This window comes from Populus nigra, chromosome 13 (genome assembly GCF_951802175.1).
Source record: "Populus nigra chromosome 13, ddPopNigr1.1, whole genome shotgun sequence".
In the NCBI taxonomy this organism is placed as follows: Eukaryota; Viridiplantae; Streptophyta; class Magnoliopsida; order Malpighiales; family Salicaceae; genus Populus; species Populus nigra.
The window spans coordinates 12,284,784-12,302,972 of record NC_084864.1 but is presented as its reverse complement, the minus strand read 5'-3'; the positions used below and the strand labels follow the sequence as shown (position 1 = coordinate 12,302,972).

Sequence of the window (18,189 nt, the reverse complement as noted above, 5' to 3'; positions counted from 1 at the left end):
TTAAATAACTTTAGGATTTTTAGCCATATGCAAGAAAAATATATATTTTTTATTATTTTTTAGGTTTCGTTTGACAAAAACTCTATTTTCTTTGTAATAAAACTACCAAATATATCTTAATGGGTGTTTGCCAAACACACCCGAAAACCCTTTAACAAAATTTATGGCAAACCAAACATGGTATTAAAACCTTTGACCCATTTTTTTTTACTTGACCCGATCAAGTTGACTCAACTAGGTTGACCCGAGATTTTTGGTATGACCATCAATCGAGCTAGAAATCCTAGTTTGACCCGAAAAGAACCTAAAAACAAAACCAAAGCCAAAAAATAAATTAAACACCCAAAACATTAAAAAAAATCAAAACAACTTGAGCAAAATGGATCAAACACAAAACAAAATTAATAACACCAAGAACTATCAAGAAAATCAAACAAACCCATCAACATAAAATCCAAAACAAACCAAATTTGGTCAAAATGAAGACATATACATGTTGGAAATCATGCGAGGATCGGTAATTGTTATTTATGCAACATAAGATTTAATTGTTATTTATGCAATTAAGCCCCTGATCTGACCAAATTAACTTTAAAAAATTGCAATTCGACCCATAGACTTTAATTTCTTTCAATTAAAGTCTAAATTGACTTCAAAAATCAAATTTTCTTGCAATTAAGCCTTTAATAAATTCAATTAAATTTTGAAAATTTTCAATTGAGTCCTAACATTTAATTTTAAATTTTCCTTCTCAAATTGAATTTTCTTTGCCAATAGAGACTTCATCAATCAAAGATAACCTTTCAAATTTTTTAATCTTATATATTTTGATCTTCCTCAACAAACAATTTCAGTATATTCTTCTCATATATATATATATATATATATATATATATATATATATATATATATATATATATGAACTACTCATCTTAACATATGTTCACATAAATATGAACCACATACATGCATATCTTAAATCATACTATCAATGAGGAGAAAATAAGATTATAATTATTGTTATTTTGCTTTATTCCATCGTATATCACCTCAAAAAAATTGGTCCTAACACATTTTACAAAGGCTTTATGTATGATTATAGGAAAATTACTACACGTCAAAAATATTACTAGCTACTTTAATTTTAGCTTCCAAGTTACAACGTTACAATAGTCTCCAACTTTCGTGTCCCTTTCTGACCTCAAAACAATTACTACGTTAATATTACCAGTAGACTTTACTCTCTATACACATTGCGTTGTTGGATCCTCATATACTGAACTTGTTTCTATGCATGTTGACTCCAAGCCGACACAAAAGAATCATTTATACTCCAAGTCAATACTTACTCCGACTTGCTTGTCTCTTTATACACGGAAGGCATCTTCGTGTATTCATCCTAAGTTCATGTCATGCCACACTATAATTACTCTCCAAAATATTCCAAAAAAACCGAATAAAAAATTGAAAACTAATGAAATATTTGAAAAACCAGCATCTTGCGACTTATTTCATTGGCTTGGTCATAGGTTTTACAAAATGGTTTTTCACTTTTTAGATAAACCTAAAATTATACTTACTTATTCTCACATAAACATAAGACACACCAAACATGTAATATATTTATTACACATATACGATATCGTGGTGATCATCCTTCCTAATCAGGATTCTTCGATGTAGGTGAAAAGAAATTATTATTTTCATGAGAACATCCAAGCAACCCTCTTCCATTTCATTCTCATTGGTCTTTGTCGTGATTTTGCTGGCTATGCGTTCATTTATAATGGTTTCAAGCAAATATCATTATCAATGGATGCTGCCTCGCGAATCCAGACCTTGCCCAGCCGAGTGGGCGAAACAATTTAAAATGTTTGAATTTTTTCCTCAACATTCCAGTCAAAAGATTTTTAAATTATTTTTCAACAAATATTTAATAAAAAATTAATATAAAATATCTTTCTTTTTTAAAATACTTACATTTTATACCATTTGAAATTAATATAAAGATCCTTGTAACAAAACAAATGATTTCTATAACAAGAACAATATCTAAATTAAAAATAAAATAATTAATTCAATTTTATTTCAAACATAAGTTTTCTATTAAATTCAAATTTCCTTCCGAATCAAATTCAATTTGGCATCTCATTTGATTCCAAACATGGTGTCCAAGGTTGATTGTGGCGTTTGCATGGTATATCGTAAGGCAGTGAAACCTGAAATATTTTGTGCATCCAAGGAAATGGCCGCCTAGTTGATGTGGTTTTCAGGTTCAAGGTGCGCCGATGCAAGAAAAAAGACTCTAATGCTAATCCCGTGCCAGAATGATAGTGCATCTACTGTTCAAATTAGGATTCAAGTTTGTGCAACGAGCCATACAAGATTAAATAAATTGTTTTTAAGAAACAAATAATAAATAACAACCATCGATTATAAATGACTACAGAGAGGCCCTCCGAAGAATGAATATACCCAGTGGCTATGTATAGATGTGCAAATAGTAAGGCATGCACGGCAGAAATGGCCTTTTTCTGATATGAGAAACAACTATTGGTGTTCAAACCTTAGAAAGGGCTGATATGGCTGGCCATCCTTAGCAGAACCTCAGGAACTAGTCGCCTTCTCGGAGGTGCCGTAGCATCCTTCGCTAGAGCTTCCTCATCACCAGCATGTATCACAGCGACCAGATGGCTGAACATTTCATCCTTACCGCCTCTTAGAGGATCCTGAATGATGTGACCCAATCATTAGGTTGAGTTGGATTCTCAGTGTCATGAACGAGTTTCGACAGCCAAGTACATGAGATTATTAGTTGTCAATATGCCTAAAATCATATGATGCTATGCCAATTTAAATGAGATTCAGTTTAATCTAGGTGATTAGAAACAGAATATCAGCGGCATCTAATGAAGTGGTAGCAGGATTTGATTGATTAAAAAATGCACAATTTAGCTGAGAACATTAAACCAATCATAACAACAATAAAACGATACGTTGTCAGCACTTACTTGAAGAAACAAGTCTGTATGGGTTTTTCCATCAAACAAAATTAGCTCAGCTTGTGCTCCTAACCTTTGAAGAGCAGCTGCAAAATCTATACTGCGAACAGAATAAAAAAAAGATATGTGAATATAACGTAGTGAATTGTCCAGGAAATTGAAATTAATGTTAAATTTCTCACTAGAACATCTAAATCCAAAGGGATTATGAGGCAACTTCGTCTCTAATTTCAGTGTCCTCATAATTTTCAGATTGAAATTGTATGGATATCTGAGACATTAAGGAGGCTGATTGTTTCTAAATTAAATAACCCTTTTTTTTCTCATACAAGGCATTGAATGGAATTACGATATCAAACTTGATGTCTATTGAACTATAATCCACTTATATATCTTTGTGATATGAAGCACATCATTGATGCCAAAAACAAGATATTCTAACCTGGCAGATGATGGTATTGAATAATCTGCTGTTCCATGAAAGAGAATAATAGGAGGCAGAAGAGAAACAGCATTTCCAATGCTTGGGTCTTCTAGTCTAAGTTCAGGAGAAAAAGATTGCAAGGATTCTTCACCTTCCATCATGCTGTAACCACAAGTCAGAAAAAAACCTTATTCAGGAAAAATACAGGCAATAATTACATACTAGCATAATTCATCGGTAAATAGTGATCAGCATCCAGTGAGCTTATAAACAAACGTTACCTTAGAAAAAGAGCACGATACAGGCCACGGTTGTTGAAATGATCCACTAAATTGCATAAATTGTACCTGTTCAGTGTTTCCAGGTAATCCATGTATGAATTATACACCATAATGCCATAAACAAGCAGATAAGAAAGAGATGCTGAAACAAACAAATTACAGATGTTGAAACCAAAAATCCTCTATATATCATCGAATACACCAATGACTCATGAGTAATTTGAAGTGTACTGAACCAGACAGTGTTTTCTCTAAGACATCGCACTTTATTTTCCAAGTTATTTTGATCAATTGTTTATAAAACAAGATGACCAAAATTTTGAAAAGAAAATGATAACATAGCAGAGAACAAAGTACTGCAAAGGAAATTTTGTTGATTGATGTCCTTATGCTGGATTGAGTGCCATTTATGTACAGAGCACACACAGATGCTTAATTACTAGTGGAACTGGCAGAGGTAATGACACTACTCATTATCATGAGATTGTTGAAATATATACGCAGCCAAAGTGGTTAGGAAAACAGTTTATAGTGCTAAGGTGTTTAAACATAACCATTGATCCCACAATTTGGTAATATCATAAGCACATATTTCTCTCTTTTTAACCAAGCCGCTCATTATAAGCAAAACAAACCAGTAAACAGTATGGATCTTCTGAAAGAAACAGAAATCACATTGGTGACTCTTACTCTCAATAAATCATTCCACTTGTAAATGGTAAATAATGCTTTCCTTGATTTTAGTGAACTTCCACAAGATTCATGAAATAGTAACAGATGAAAGCTTACCCTCCAGATAAACCAAAATATGCCTTTATCTGAGAGACACTCCAGGAGATCCCCTCCTCTCCCTTAGCTTCTCTTATTGCTTGTTCCAAGAGGGCACAAGCAGAAATGTGTGCACCAGCGGATTGTCCCATTAGATAGATCCTACACAATAATAAGCATGATGAAATCAGGGAAATAGTTTTAAGATAAGAAGCAACATGGAAGAACAAAGAAAAAATTATCCTATCACCTGTTAGGGTCACCTCCATATTCAGAGATGTTGTTACAAATAAATGAGATCCCCTGAGATGCATCTGCAACCATATCACCAATGGTTCCCTGGGGAAAATTTCTGCAAAAGCATGTCGAACAAGTATGGTTGATGGAGGTAGACAATAAGTGGGCAATATGCAAGCAAGAAAATGTAAGTTCAGGATAAGTACTATTGCCAAAATAGAAAAGGCTCACGTTCTTCAAGCTATCATAAGTAAAGATGTCCCTTGAAAATTTAAATGTGTTCTCCCTCCCACGATAATGGATTTACATGATTAAAAACCAAGAACTACAATATGGTTCTGCATAAATTGAAACCAAATACCTGTAATCAATACATGCCACTATGATGTCTCTTTCTGCCAACTGTTGTCCTAGTAGACATCCCCATGCTTTATACCTAGATCAGCATGAACACACAGCAATTTAATTTAAGACACAATGAATGGCCTCGTATCAAGCAAGAAAATTCATGACCATGTCATATTCTTGGGTCTAGTCCTGCATGCTTGAGGCTGTTTTGTATCAAGTAGCAATACTCCAAATGGAAAAAAGATTCATATATGGTATTAACAAATTGTGCCTTGGGCAGCTTACAAATGAATAAAGTGAAATCATCACAAAATCCAAGATGAAAATTGGAGAAATTCAAACTATGCAAATTCATCATGAACTCGAAAGGAAAGTCAGCCAGCTACTTAAGATGGCTCACCCAATAATCCAGGCACCACCTGTGACAAATGCCACAACTGGCTTTGGTCCATCTAATGTTTTTGGTAAATAGAGATCCAACCTGTAAAATCACCAATGCATTAGCAAAATATAGCTTGGAGTCTCTGATGTATGGCATGCACAAGTTTAAAGGTTATGGAAAAAAGATAAAAACAGATTCAAATACCTGTTTCTTGGTTGATCACCATAAACAATACTCCGTCGAACCTGACTTGAGAAGAAATAATAATATGCAACTGCAGAGATCAAAGGCAAGTTATTTTTCATCAATCTAATCACTTCACAGAATCAAAAAAAGGAATTTCCCACAACTTCTTGAGAAGCACAACATTCAAGATTTCCCTGCCCATCTAATTATGATCTCCAACTTATAGTCAGATACATAGTTGGACATATCATTGAAAGAAATGTAAAGGTTACTTGTTAGAGGCACTGGAACTAAAGAAATTAATCTCTGAAGTTATCAACAAGGGAAAAGAAAGGAAAAAAAACAAATAACAACGTGCAGAGTATGATCAATGCACAAAATCGTACCAAGATATTTACAATTGGTAGTTTAATGATCGGGTTTCCAAGTGAAAAAAGGTAGAAAATAGATCTAGATATGAAAAGCTCGGCAGGTTCCATTTAAAGTTCATGAAACTTGACCAGTTTAATTCATCTGAAGTAAGACAGCAGAAAACAGAATCTTTTTCCATAAAGAATTCTCATTTCTCTAAATTTGCTTACATTACATGTAGGGAGATTAATTTCACTGCTGAAACAAAAAAGGCTGATTCACAACCACAAGCTTATAATCATTAGCTAATGCTCATGTAACACAAATGCACACCTTGAAGAAAGCCAGGCATAAGTAGAGCAGCATAAAAACCAAGTGCTGCTAATCTCGTGATCCACCGGTAGCCTACCCTGAATGAAAACAAATGATTAAAACATGACATAATGCAAATGAAAATGAGCAACAATAAAATAAATAAATAAATCTTCTTTATTCCCCATCTCCTCTTCTTGAAATACTAACAATGTTAACCAAATCAATCATGACCAAGATAAGATCCAGCACATGCGATAACAAAAATCTGTCCAAGCAAGTTAACCAGAAGGAGGCAGAAAGGGTGGCTATACAAACAAGAAAATCATCAGATTCCCATGCCCTAGTTTTCCAAGATTTCATGTTTCTCACTCAAAACAAACTAACGCTAGCTATCCACAGCAGTTGTTAGAAAGGAATCACCACCCTTTCACACATCACCATGAGCTAAAAACAAAGCAGTAGCTAAATAAAAAAGAGGCCAGGACCACCAGGCCACCATGGCTCCACCATGAATAACACAAGTAGAGCTCTCCAAATTGATCTCAACACAAGTTACCATAAAATGATCATACCATAAATGCATACATAAGCAAGCAAGATAAAAATTAATTTTTTTTCTTTTATTTCTGTTTGAATGAACATCAGAAAAAAAAAATCCTTTTTCCTTTCAATATGGATCTTTCCCTTTTTTGTATCATCAAACAAGGAGAATAAACCTTCAATAAGAATACTCTAACTTAAATAAATAAATACAAATTCAAGCAAAATATTCCTATACAGTAACAAATACACGTATAGATAAATGCATACATAAGCAAGCAAGAAAAAAACTGCTAGTAATGCTAAATGATACTCAAAGAGACGATATGTTACCCGAGGTATCGGAGAAGAGTGATGGTGAGGCGAGTGATCATGTAAGTCTCAGCGGCAGCGTGACCGATATCTCGACTATAAGATCGCCGCATATCCGGCTTACCGGGAACTCGTCGCCGCGGCATTTGTTTGAAACTACCGCTACTACTGGAATACCGAGAAAGAAGCGGTTTAGCGTCCGTTTGATCGTTGCCGCTCAGTTTGGATTCAGTTCCGAATGAACGGTTGCGATTTGGTGCCGGATCTGATGACGACATCGTGGCGATTAGATTTGGATGATGGTGATGAAGTGTGTTGTTGGTGGAGTGACAACGTTTGAGCTTGAAGCAGTGGGTGAACGAAATGACTGAAAATGGATGGGCAGACGTCATTTCTCCAATTTTAAAGAAGGAATAATGGACTGTGGAGCTTGACAAAACTCCATTAGCCGCAACTCTGCAGTTACTCTTCCCAGGAAGAGGCCCCCTTGCCTGCTCTCTTTTGGAACATCAAGTGATTTTTTTCCATATAATTATCTTGTTTCTTTAATATCTTTATTTATATATATATACACACACACACAAACACAATAATCAAACACAACCTAAATAAATTATCACATTATAATAATCTTATTTATACGTAATTTACTTAAATAGCATTCTATCTTAATTATCATATTCAATAATATTGAAACTCGGTATCGTCTATTTTGGTGTGAGAAAAAAACACATTCAATAGCTCAAACTACAAAAACACTCCATCGTTTCACGTGTTTTGATTTGCTTTACAGATCAACTCACTAATATAATATAATCAATCCATGCAAAATGGGCATCCTATGTGCTTCGGTCAACGGTCAAGATCAAAATTATGAAGAAACACGGTATAAATCGGTGCATGAGTTGCCTGCCAGATAGAAGAAATCTTGCGCCAAGGGGTTTTTTCCGCCATGACTGAAAGTGACTCGTGCATGGAACACTCTTGCAAGCAAACTTTACTCTTCTTTCTTGAGAACAGATCATGTAAGGCAATTCCTGCACGTAATTAAGCAGACCTGGCGAACTTCATTTTCAACTAGTATAGATGGCTGGCAGACGCTATCTTCGGGTCAGACTAAATTATTTTTAAGATAAGAAATAAGTTTAGGTTCTGCTAAATTCTTTCACAAACTACCTGTTTGACCCGGATTTCAAATTAAAATTGTAAAGGAGTTTTTCTAATATTATCTAGATGATTTTAAATATCTAAAATCAACTCGAATGATTAATAAAAATATAATTTAATTTTTTTAAAAAAATTAAAAATGGCTTTTATTTGTTTGCAAACATTTAGATGTTGACATATTGGATCGATTTGGATCAGTTGATTTAAGTTGTTAAACCTGCAATATAAATCATGAACTCTACTAGGTTATATAATTTTTTTATGAAACTGTTTTTATTTAATTATATGATGTAAAAAATATAACACTTGTAAAATCAAACATTAGCTCAATAATCAGGGCATTTGTTTTAGAATGTTATAATCCTATAGAAAGCAAATCAAAATAAATTATAAAGTTCAATTCTCAATCAATCCAATATTAGAAAAAGAAATTTTAAAAAAAGTTCAAGAAATTAATCTGAGTTAGTCTATTAAACTCATGAATCGGGTCATGAATTCCATCAGATTTGATGACTTTAGTTAACTCATCAAACTTATGATCTGGAGTCATGATTCAATTAGGTTTAATAGAGTTTTATTTTTTAAAATTATCTTTTATTTAATAGTACGATGTAAAAAATAAACACTCACAAAACTGAAAACCAACTCAATGTCAAGATGCTTTGTAAATTGCAAGTATTTTGTTCAAAACAAAGACTTATCATGATTTTAAAAGCAAATTTTTTTAAAAAAACATCAAAACAACTTATGTATTTTATATATGATTGAAGATTAAAAAAAAAGGATAAATGTGATAGAATTACATCAAAATTGTATTAAAAATCTCATAAAAATATAAATTTTATGTTGATTGGATATCCAAAAGTTTTTTTTTTCATATTAGGCATATATTAATGAAAAAAATATTAACATTCTCATAACAACCTATAATATTATTTGAGAAAAGTAACAAAATTAAATAAAATTTGAAATATAATATTAAAAAATTAAAGTACATTTAAATCTAAATCCAAAAAGAAATAAAAAAAAATAAAAACGTTAGGGCATTGTGTGTGGTTCAACAGACAAAGAGCCAAGCGCATGTGGTCTTACGAGAGCAAACCATGCTGCTGGTCCTCTATTTTTTTTAAGGGGCGATAACATGTCCTTTCTCATTCTTTTTTTTTTTAGATAAGAAACACATATAAATGATATGCCAATGGCTAGTTCGAAGTACATTTTAATCTATTTTGATTCAAAATCACCTAATAAATATTATTTATATCAATAAATCAATCTCTTGAATCAAAACACCCTTAAATTGGTTAAAAAATACAAAATCAAACTAAAAAGAATTATCTTCCTTCTTTGATCTACTTTTTTCAAGTAATTTGAAAGTCTTAAAATACATTAATGGAACCTTTTCCATCAAATAAAACTCTTTAGCATCAAGATTAATCTTTTTTATTGTTAAAAAGTAGTCAATTATGATTTTTTGTCTTCTTCTCTGATATCCAACAAGTCCCTCTTTTTTCTATCAAAATTAAAAATTAAAATGTTAAAAAAATAAAATTTTAAACTAAAATTAAAATTCAAAGAACGGTACTTTTTTGCACAAATTTGAGATTATTCATGAAATTTCTCTATATTTTTTTATTTGGTTTTTTTTAAAAAAAAATTTTGTTTCTTGAATAAACTTCAATAAATTAGTCATCAACTTAGTTATAAAAGACTTTAATTGAAAAAAAAAAATTTAAGGATAAGATTTAAGATTAAAAAAACTTAAAATTATTATGGATTGTTACAATGAAAAAGTTTAGATACTGTAACTGTAATTATAATTATAATTGTAATTGCAATATGAAAGTTTAAGGTTATTTTATTTTATTTTAATTTAATTTTAAAGGTGCATATCTTATGATGTAGAAATAAATGGCGTTATTCTACCTCAACTTTCTTAAAGATGCTTTTGTCCTCTCAAAAAAAATCCAAAGAGATTGACACCACCAACCAACACAATGGACTAAAGAATATGATATGAATAAAATGAGTACAATTATACCGTTTAACATATAATTTTTATGATTTTATGATAATATTTGTTCATCCACAAAAATAATATAATTTTTATGATTTTATGATACAATATGATAGATAAATATTAAAAAAATTACTAATATGTCTTGGACAAATAATATTTTTTATGTATTTAAATTTTCTTGGACGATTTAAGATTCTATCACAAATACATATCATATAACTCTATTTTAATATAATAAAAAATAAAAACTCAGTATTTCTACTAAATATTATCCTATCATGTTAAATTTTATATATATTTTTTTAATTTTTTTTACTATTATACTCATCAATAATTATTACAAATTTATCATCATTATTAGATATGAAGAGGCCGGTGCAAAGAAATATGTCGTGTACGATAAATCCATGGATCAAGCTAGAAACTTCACAATAATTGTTGGAGAGCTAGGATCGGAGATAATCTTATTGTTTATGGCTCCATTGACGAGCTTCCACCTACCTAGAAGTAGCTTCAAAGGAACATTCCTTGTATTTTCTTGGAGGCACTCATTCCTTGTATTTTCTTTCAAGGAAGAGACTAAACTCATGTTTTAGATTGTGGTTTAAATATAAGGTGGTTAAAATTTAATTTGTTTTTGTGTTTTTGAATTATTTAGATATATTGATATTAAAAATAATTTTTAAAAAATAAAACATATTATTTTGATATATTTTTTCAAAAATAAATTCCTTTAAAAAACAAGATGGAATTATTGTACAGGAGAGCCATGGACACCATCCTGCCACAAGTAAGGTAGATTTAATTTCTAAAAATAAAAGCTTGTATTAAAAATTGATCCCTAAGAATGCTCGAGGAAGCTGAGAAAAAAACCATGAAAATAATTGATAGACCTCCAAAATATAATGCTGGAAAGGGGAACCAAGCATTAAATCAAAAGGTAGATTCGCCGCTCAATTCTCTATCATATATGTGTGAAGTAGAGGTGATTATTTTTGTTCAGTTGATTTTTATTCAAAAAAAATAACCAAATTAAAATTAAAAAAAACTTGAAATCGGTTTAAATCGACTGGTTTCAGTTCGGTTCAGTTTTTTTTAGACAAAAACCAGTTCAAACTTGTTTGACTCGGTTTTTTATGGGTTTTTTCGGTTTGGATTCGATTTGATTTTTCATTCCAAGCTTATAAACTCAAAACCAAACTAGTCAGTTTTTTTAAAATTTTAAACGGTTTTTTTCACGGTTTGATTTTTTCAGTTTTTTTTTTTATTTTTTTTCAATTTTTTTATTTATCCCTGGTGAGAAGTAAGCAAAACCTACAGTGGTCCTAAGAGCTATGGATTTATCCTTCATTCATGGAAGTCTCAAACCCTAGATCTATACTTTGATGCACATGGATTCTATTTAATTAATTATAAGACAACGCAAATCATGAATAAATTAAACATACGAAGAGGACATATCACACAGCTATATAAAAATCAAAACAAAGTCAACTTCATGCACATAAAAATAAAAAAATTAAACATCATGAAATTAAATTAATGCATTAAAAATTTCGGTAATTATTAATTTTTAAAATATTTTTTACTTGAAAATAGATCAAAATAATTTTTAAAATTTTTTAAAATTTATTTTTAATATCAACACATCAAAATAATTTAAAAACACTAAAGAAGCTAATTTGAAGTACAAAAATTTAAATTTTAATGAAAAATATATAACACAGCAACCTCAAACAGGATCTTAATCAAGAGAGAGATGTTAATACTGTTTTTGTTCTAATTTTTCTTGGAAGTTATTGAGCCTGCAACAGCCTGTGTTCGCTTCTCTTAAGAATGTTTCTGCTATGTGATCGTTTGAATACATTAATGACGCATAAAGACAATGCAGAGCAAGCAGCCATTTGGAGTTGATGGTCTACATCATTTCAGCAAACTATAATTCAAGGCAAGTGAAATTCAAAAACATTATCCTTTCCCTCGATACTCTTTAAAAATAGTGTAAAATCTAATGCATTAAAATGAAAACTTCTGATCCTGAATCCAGACAGGAGAGGGAATGGGAAGAGGACCACTTGTGATCGACAGTCAAGGTTTATCCATCCAGGACCAAGCTGGCTCGTTGGCCACACATCTAGCTTTGGTCCTTTTCTTCCCGATAACAACTAACATCTCACAAGAGTCTTTCTTCCTTTCTCTCCATTGCTATCTACGGACATTTACCTAAACCACCATCTTTGTACAGCAGAGAGTGGAGTGTTCAAGAATGGGCAGTAACGGTGGATAAGCGGATTGACGATCCTTCCAATCTTAGCCCACACACTCTGATGGTAACCAGCAGTCACAGGGGCATTATACATGAGCTTCAATAGCTGTCAGAAAAATTTCAAAAACAAGAAAGAAAGGCCTAGTTAGGTCATGTTTCTAAAATATTTTAGAACCCAGGATGAGGTTCTCCATAGTGAAATAATGTACCGAAACGAAAACATCAGTTTACTATCTTAGCTGTAAGCAAGCATATGTCATCAACTAAACACAACAAATAAAATTTAAGTGTCCCGTGAAAATCAAAGAACAGTTTGAATGTCACCACATTCTAACAACCACCAATGACATGTTTAGGAGCAGAACCTAATAGTAGCCCTTCCTGAACACAAACTCTCACATGTTTTTGGTGTCATTTTCTTCATTTGATCAGTACACAACGACTTAATTGTACCATCAATTTCTCATAGTTTGCTTCAATCATTTTGGCTTTTGCAGGATCAACAACTTTCAAGCTGGCTCCAAGTTCTTTAGTGGTAATTCAATTTCATATGTCCACACCTTCAGAATCCCATGAAATTTCCATGAATTATATAGGAGGAACACATTTGCCTAAGTACATGCGTTAATATTCTGTCTTCTAGCCTTCATTTCTTAAACTGCACTACTACAAGGTACTTATATTAGTACACTCACTTTTCAAAAGATCAATTTTTCCATCAAAACTTTGATTCAGTTTAAATGGATGAGCTCTGATTGTTTCCTTGCTTCCCCAACAAGAATGTCGGGACAATAGGCATGTCCTATTTAGACCCCCCCCACCCACCCCCACCAAAAAAAAAAACAAGAAAAAGGAACGGAAAGGGCAAAAGGGAGTTTGTGTACATTCAACAATAAAATTCACTCATCACTGTCAAAAAACCATCTCAACCCAAAAATTTAAACTATTAGGTAAGGTCGCAAGATATGATTTATATTATTCTCTAACACACCCCCTCAAGTAAAAGCCTTTTGGAGTTGAAACTTATATAGATCCACTACTGTCTTGTGCTTAATTTTATCAAATAAAATAGGAGTAGTGAGATTCAAACTCGTGAACGAGGCTATGATACATTGTTAAAAAATCATCTCAACCCAAAACCTTAAGTTATTAGAAAAAACCCCAAAATGTAATTTATATTATTCTCTAAGATCAGAAAGTAATTTACCTGCCAATACATGAATGTTTGTATTATGTTGCGTTGCCACCTGCATGCATCAAACCATGATTATAATTCCAAAAAGATAAAGGGTCAGATAAAAAAAGAAAGGAATAGGTTTAACTTTAACAACTTAGAATTCCAAAAGGATAGAAGGTCAGATCAAAAAGAAAGGAATAGTTTTAACTTTAACAACTTACGACAACAGGGAAATAATTAAGAGGAAGCCAAGTGCAATTTCGGAATGAGAGGACAGAATGTTGAGGGTAGTTGTGTTGGACTCCACCCATACACAAGGGTCTTCAAGGTACTTCCTACATAACCAAATGCAAGCTTTTTAAGAATAGAAAAAAGAAGAATTACAAGATGGATGCTACAACTTCATTAGTTAAGAAAACAATCTAAAATTGAAACAACAGTAACAATAAATCAACTCCAGTCGAATACCAAGGACAAACTATAAAAACTTGTGCAAGTCAAACTACTGAAACTAAATATCGCATTAATATAAGTGAAAATATGTTACTTCTCTACCTGTACAAGGTGGAACGACTGAAATTACACCTCAAGAATTTGGCAACATGCTCCAGTGATCGGCACAAAATTGGAATTAAAGCAACTGCAAAAAAGGTCAACATCAATATTCCACATAACACTGAAACCAAATAACTGGCCAATTAATGGAATTCAGAATCAGAAAATTATTACTGAGAAAATAGAAAATCAGAATAAAAAAAATTAGAAGCCAATTAATGCTCACATCTGAGGCAAAGATGTGAAGTGACAAATGTAAGGCAGTAGATGACGTAGATAAAATCTTTGGTCGCAATTATTGACTGCAAGTAAGCTTGAATACCCTGCAAGTTCCATGCTCTGGGTCTCTACAAAAGACAAAACCCTAGTTAATGATGAATAACAGCAACTGTAATAACAGGAAGATAAGACTGAAAAATATGAGTTATAGGATAGGAAGGGGAAAAAAGAAACTGAAGCATATGTATTTTTGGTTACCCCATGTAGTGCGTATAAGGAATACAGAGATGAGCATGCAGTGCCCATAAATGACAGCCGAGATGCCCTACTTGAAAGATTTTTAGGTACGAGGGGAATAATTGCAAGCACAGCCACAATGAAAACCTGCAGGCAAGGATGGAAGCATATTAAGAGAAACATGTATTGAGTTGAAAGTACAATAGGGGTAAGAGATAGCCCAAATTACAAGGAGGGCTATTCAAGATGTTGATTTCCTATGGTCAAAACTTGTAGGTGAGAATTTTTAGTTCTCTAACACCAACTAAGTGGTAGTTTATATTGGAAACTTAAAACCTATTCTCAAGACAAAGAAAATAAATAAATAAATAGCTATAGGTTTAAAGAAGAATATCTCTGGATGGGATACCAGAACCAGAACCAGAACCCCCTTCAGTTCTCTTATCTCATTCTTATTTTCTGCATGGGATATTTCTTTTTTTTTTAAAAAAAAAAAAAGCAGAAGAGAAAACCTAACAAATCTTACCACACCTGAAACAAGCTCTGAAACATGCGAAATTAAAATCAAAACATCTTAAAATGTTCTCTTGAAATTTAATCAGGACAGCCACATGGAGCCCTTCAGAAGTCAAGAGTGTTTTCTGATTATATCCAACTAGACTAAAAAAGATTTGATTCATCTAAATTAGGTCTATTTAATTTTACAAGCCAAGAGAATTGTTGAGTTTCCAGGTTTGTAGGTACAGGATGAATGCTTATCAGAGACTCATAAATTGAATGCGTTCATATTTTTGGGGTTTTGACCAAGCTTCATACAGGCTTCAGAGTTAAGATTAATTGACACTTATAAGATGCATCCGTATAATGCTTTAATCCAAAAACAGGAATAGTTACACAAAGTTTAAGAAAATTCATGGCCCTAACCTAAGAGCAAAGCTGTCAGGACCATGACTGCAATGCCTGAGAAATGCGGATGGAAAACTCCGAATTTCTATACTTTTCTTAATTCTACCAGGAAACCAACTCAATCTAATTTTTTATTTTATCAACCCTGAAATGCTATGTTCAAAAGGCCTAGGAGGTGGGAAGAGGCAGAAGGAGGGTGGGTGGAGAAGGAAGTAGCTAATCATGTACAATGAGGAGCTCTTATAGTCAGAACCAGCTTTTGACCAATCTGACAAACATGAAATTTGAAATTACATCTGATAAGAGCTGCTCCATTATACTGAGTGTCTATCCAAAATTGATGTCCCATCTGATCAAAACTTTACTAGTAATTCAAGGAGTTCAACTACCAACCTAAATAAGAACAGACACATGGAAATCAAAATTGAGGTTTCATCTAAGTTCTATGAGAACTTGGGAGTTCAAAGAGAATGATTTGGATATTGGTAAAGTCTAAACAGGTAAAAGAAGAACAGCTTATGCACAAACAATCAGCTGAATATGTTGACCATCTAGTTTACCATTGCTAACAGGCTAGAGAATTTTGTAATGTAAAGTTATGAATGGAGCCATGAGCTTTACTTGGGTAGTGGAAATGATTACCCAGTGTATGATCAATACAGAAGAAGTCATATTTTTGGCTACATCTACAGTAAAAAAAATTGAACTTGCTGAAGGGGATAAAGATAGCATTTCAAGGAGAACAATCATCTCTCACCTCCATTGACTTCTATATAATTAATATGCTAGATAGTCTCGGGTCAATAAAGCAGATTTTCTAAACTTTTCTGATCATTTAGTTTAAATGTAGAGAAAAAGTACAGAATATTGATGAAGTTTTATAAGTTTTTTCTCATTCCCTGTGGAAAAAGTCAGCAACTCGTAAAAAAGTAAAAAATGACAGTCTATAAACATCTAGAAATATGTAGCACACTTGCCAAAGTATTTCCAGAAAAGATTACACATGCAAACATATGAAGGAAAAGAATACCCTACCCAAGCATTGATAGAAAATTGTATGGTTTGTCGATCCCAGCGAACAGGGCTTGGATTTTGACCTGCAGTAGCTGATGGCCCAGAGGTTCTAGTAGTTGACCCTGCAGGAGAAATAGTTTGGTACAACTACTCAATCATATGGAAGAAGCAAAATGACAGAACAATAACAAGAAATTGAACTCAACTTTTATTACATATGCAGACAATGGGATCCATGTGACTATATTTTAATCAATTAAATAACTGGAGCAGAGTGTCAGACCTGTATTGCGTGGTCGAGGCTGGTCATTTGAAGGGGCTGATGATGAAGAGGATGACCCAGATGACTTTGTCGACTGAGATGAACCATTTGTAGACATTGCCTCCACTACTAGATCAGGGTCCTGCCAATTAAATGTGTACAAAGATTATGAGCACAGCATATAAATATGCAGCACCTCTTAAGAATTACTTCCCCAAGAAAACCAACAATCACACTAAGTGACAATGCAAGCACAAATGAAAACAGCAAAATGAAAAGGCAAGAAAAAAATCATCATTTGGCATGTATATGCGAGTAGTTAGTCATACGGACAAGATATAAAATGTTAAAAGAAACATTGCAAATGTCATCAAATGACTAAGCAATACTCTATCCATCGTATCACAAAATCCCATTTGCAGAAACAAGTGCATTATTCAATTAAACCCACGTATTATACAATACTAAAGAATTCAAAACCAAAATTCCAAACATTGCCAAAAACCCACTGATAATTTCAACCAAGATTCAAACTTTAATTATTTTTTCTGGCTTCTAGACAAATCAAGAATCAAGAAACTAGAACTGCCAATAACAGTACCAAACCTTATATTAGAAAAATAAAAAGAAAATCTGGGATTCAATCAAAATACTACATACATGCAAAAGCAATCAGATTGTAAGTAAGATTCTAAATCCTAAAAAACCGAGACCCATTTAAAATTAATCCGGAAAAACCCAAGAGTCAAGAACCAAAAGCAAATCAAAGTGAGAAAGAAAGAGATGGTGTACGGACGATGTAGCGTTGGTAGAATTTGCGCTTGAAGTGATCGATGACATCAGAGCGAGAAGCTAGGTGAGGAGGGATGAGGATGTTGGACCAGTAATCAGCCCATCTAGGGTCGTTCTCGTAATCAAAAGCAGCCGCTGCTATCCTCTTAAGCTTCTGTGGATCCTCCCTTTCTTCTCCCATTTGTTTTTGCTAGCAGTATCTGATCTCTCTCCGGAGGATGAATAAACTTGCGAGGTTGAAAACTTTCTACACTCGACACAAATGGTACAATTGGACACAATTTAGTATAGTCAATGGATTATTATTTTATTTTTATTTTTATTTTACAAATGAGTGACATTTTACATTGACCTAAACCCGTTCACTACACAGTTTAAAATTAGAGGGTTAATTTTATTTTTTTTAAATTATATTATTTTAAAAAATT

General features: G+C 32.6%; 2 protein-coding genes across 2 annotated transcripts; both read right to left on the bottom strand.

Moving 5' to 3' along the window:
• Positions 1 to 2,320: 2,320 nt before the first annotated feature.
• Positions 2,321 to 8,016, bottom strand: LOC133671681 (isoprenylcysteine alpha-carbonyl methylesterase ICME-like). The gene is made up of 11 exons (XM_062092506.1): positions 7,168 to 8,016; positions 6,313 to 6,389; positions 5,647 to 5,716; positions 5,461 to 5,541; positions 5,074 to 5,148; positions 4,726 to 4,827; positions 4,497 to 4,637; positions 3,708 to 3,773; positions 3,445 to 3,588; positions 3,012 to 3,102; positions 2,321 to 2,729 (listed from the first exon to the last, which is right to left on the bottom strand). Exons 1-11 carry the CDS (start codon positions 7,536 to 7,538, stop codon positions 2,568 to 2,570), a joined length of 1,380 nt encoding a protein of 459 aa, XP_061948490.1. The 5' UTR covers positions 7,539 to 8,016; the 3' UTR covers positions 2,321 to 2,567.
• A 4,220-nt stretch (positions 8,017 to 12,236) lies between these two features.
• On the bottom strand, positions 12,237 to 18,042 carry LOC133671643 (uncharacterized). Its single transcript, XM_062092451.1, has 9 exons — positions 17,766 to 18,042; positions 16,991 to 17,111; positions 16,729 to 16,829; positions 14,809 to 14,934; positions 14,558 to 14,678; positions 14,332 to 14,416; positions 13,998 to 14,111; positions 13,807 to 13,846; positions 12,237 to 12,705 (listed from the first exon to the last, which is right to left on the bottom strand). The coding sequence occupies exons 1-9, from the start codon at positions 17,940 to 17,942 to the stop codon at positions 12,553 to 12,555; spliced, it is 1,038 nt and encodes a 345-aa protein (XP_061948435.1). The 5' UTR covers positions 17,943 to 18,042; the 3' UTR covers positions 12,237 to 12,552.
• Positions 18,043 to 18,189: the final 147 nt, after the last annotated feature.

Bases quoted from the DNA above. Each gene is read 5' to 3' on its own strand.
- LOC133671681 (XM_062092506.1), bottom strand. From the start codon at position 7,538: ATGACGTCTGCCCATCCATTTTCAGTCATTTCGTTCACCCACTGCTTC. The intron at 6,390-7,167 runs GTAACATATCGT...GTTTTCATTCAG, and splicing joins ACTCTTCTCCGATACCTCGG to GGTAGGCTACCGGTGGATCA. The intron at 5,542-5,646 runs GTATTTGAATCT...GTGATTTTACAG, and splicing joins GGTGATCAACCAAGAAACAG to GTTGGATCTCTATTTACCAA.
- LOC133671643 (XM_062092451.1), bottom strand. From the start codon at position 17,942: ATGGGAGAAGAAAGGGAGGATCCACAGAAGCTTAAGAGGATAGCAGCG. The intron at 14,417-14,557 runs GTGAGCATTAAT...CCTTTTTTGCAG, and splicing joins TTCACATCTTTGCCTCAGAT to TTGCTTTAATTCCAATTTTG. The intron at 14,112-14,331 runs GTAGAGAAGTAA...TTGGTTATGTAG, and splicing joins AGTCGTTCCACCTTGTACAG to GAAGTACCTTGAAGACCCTT.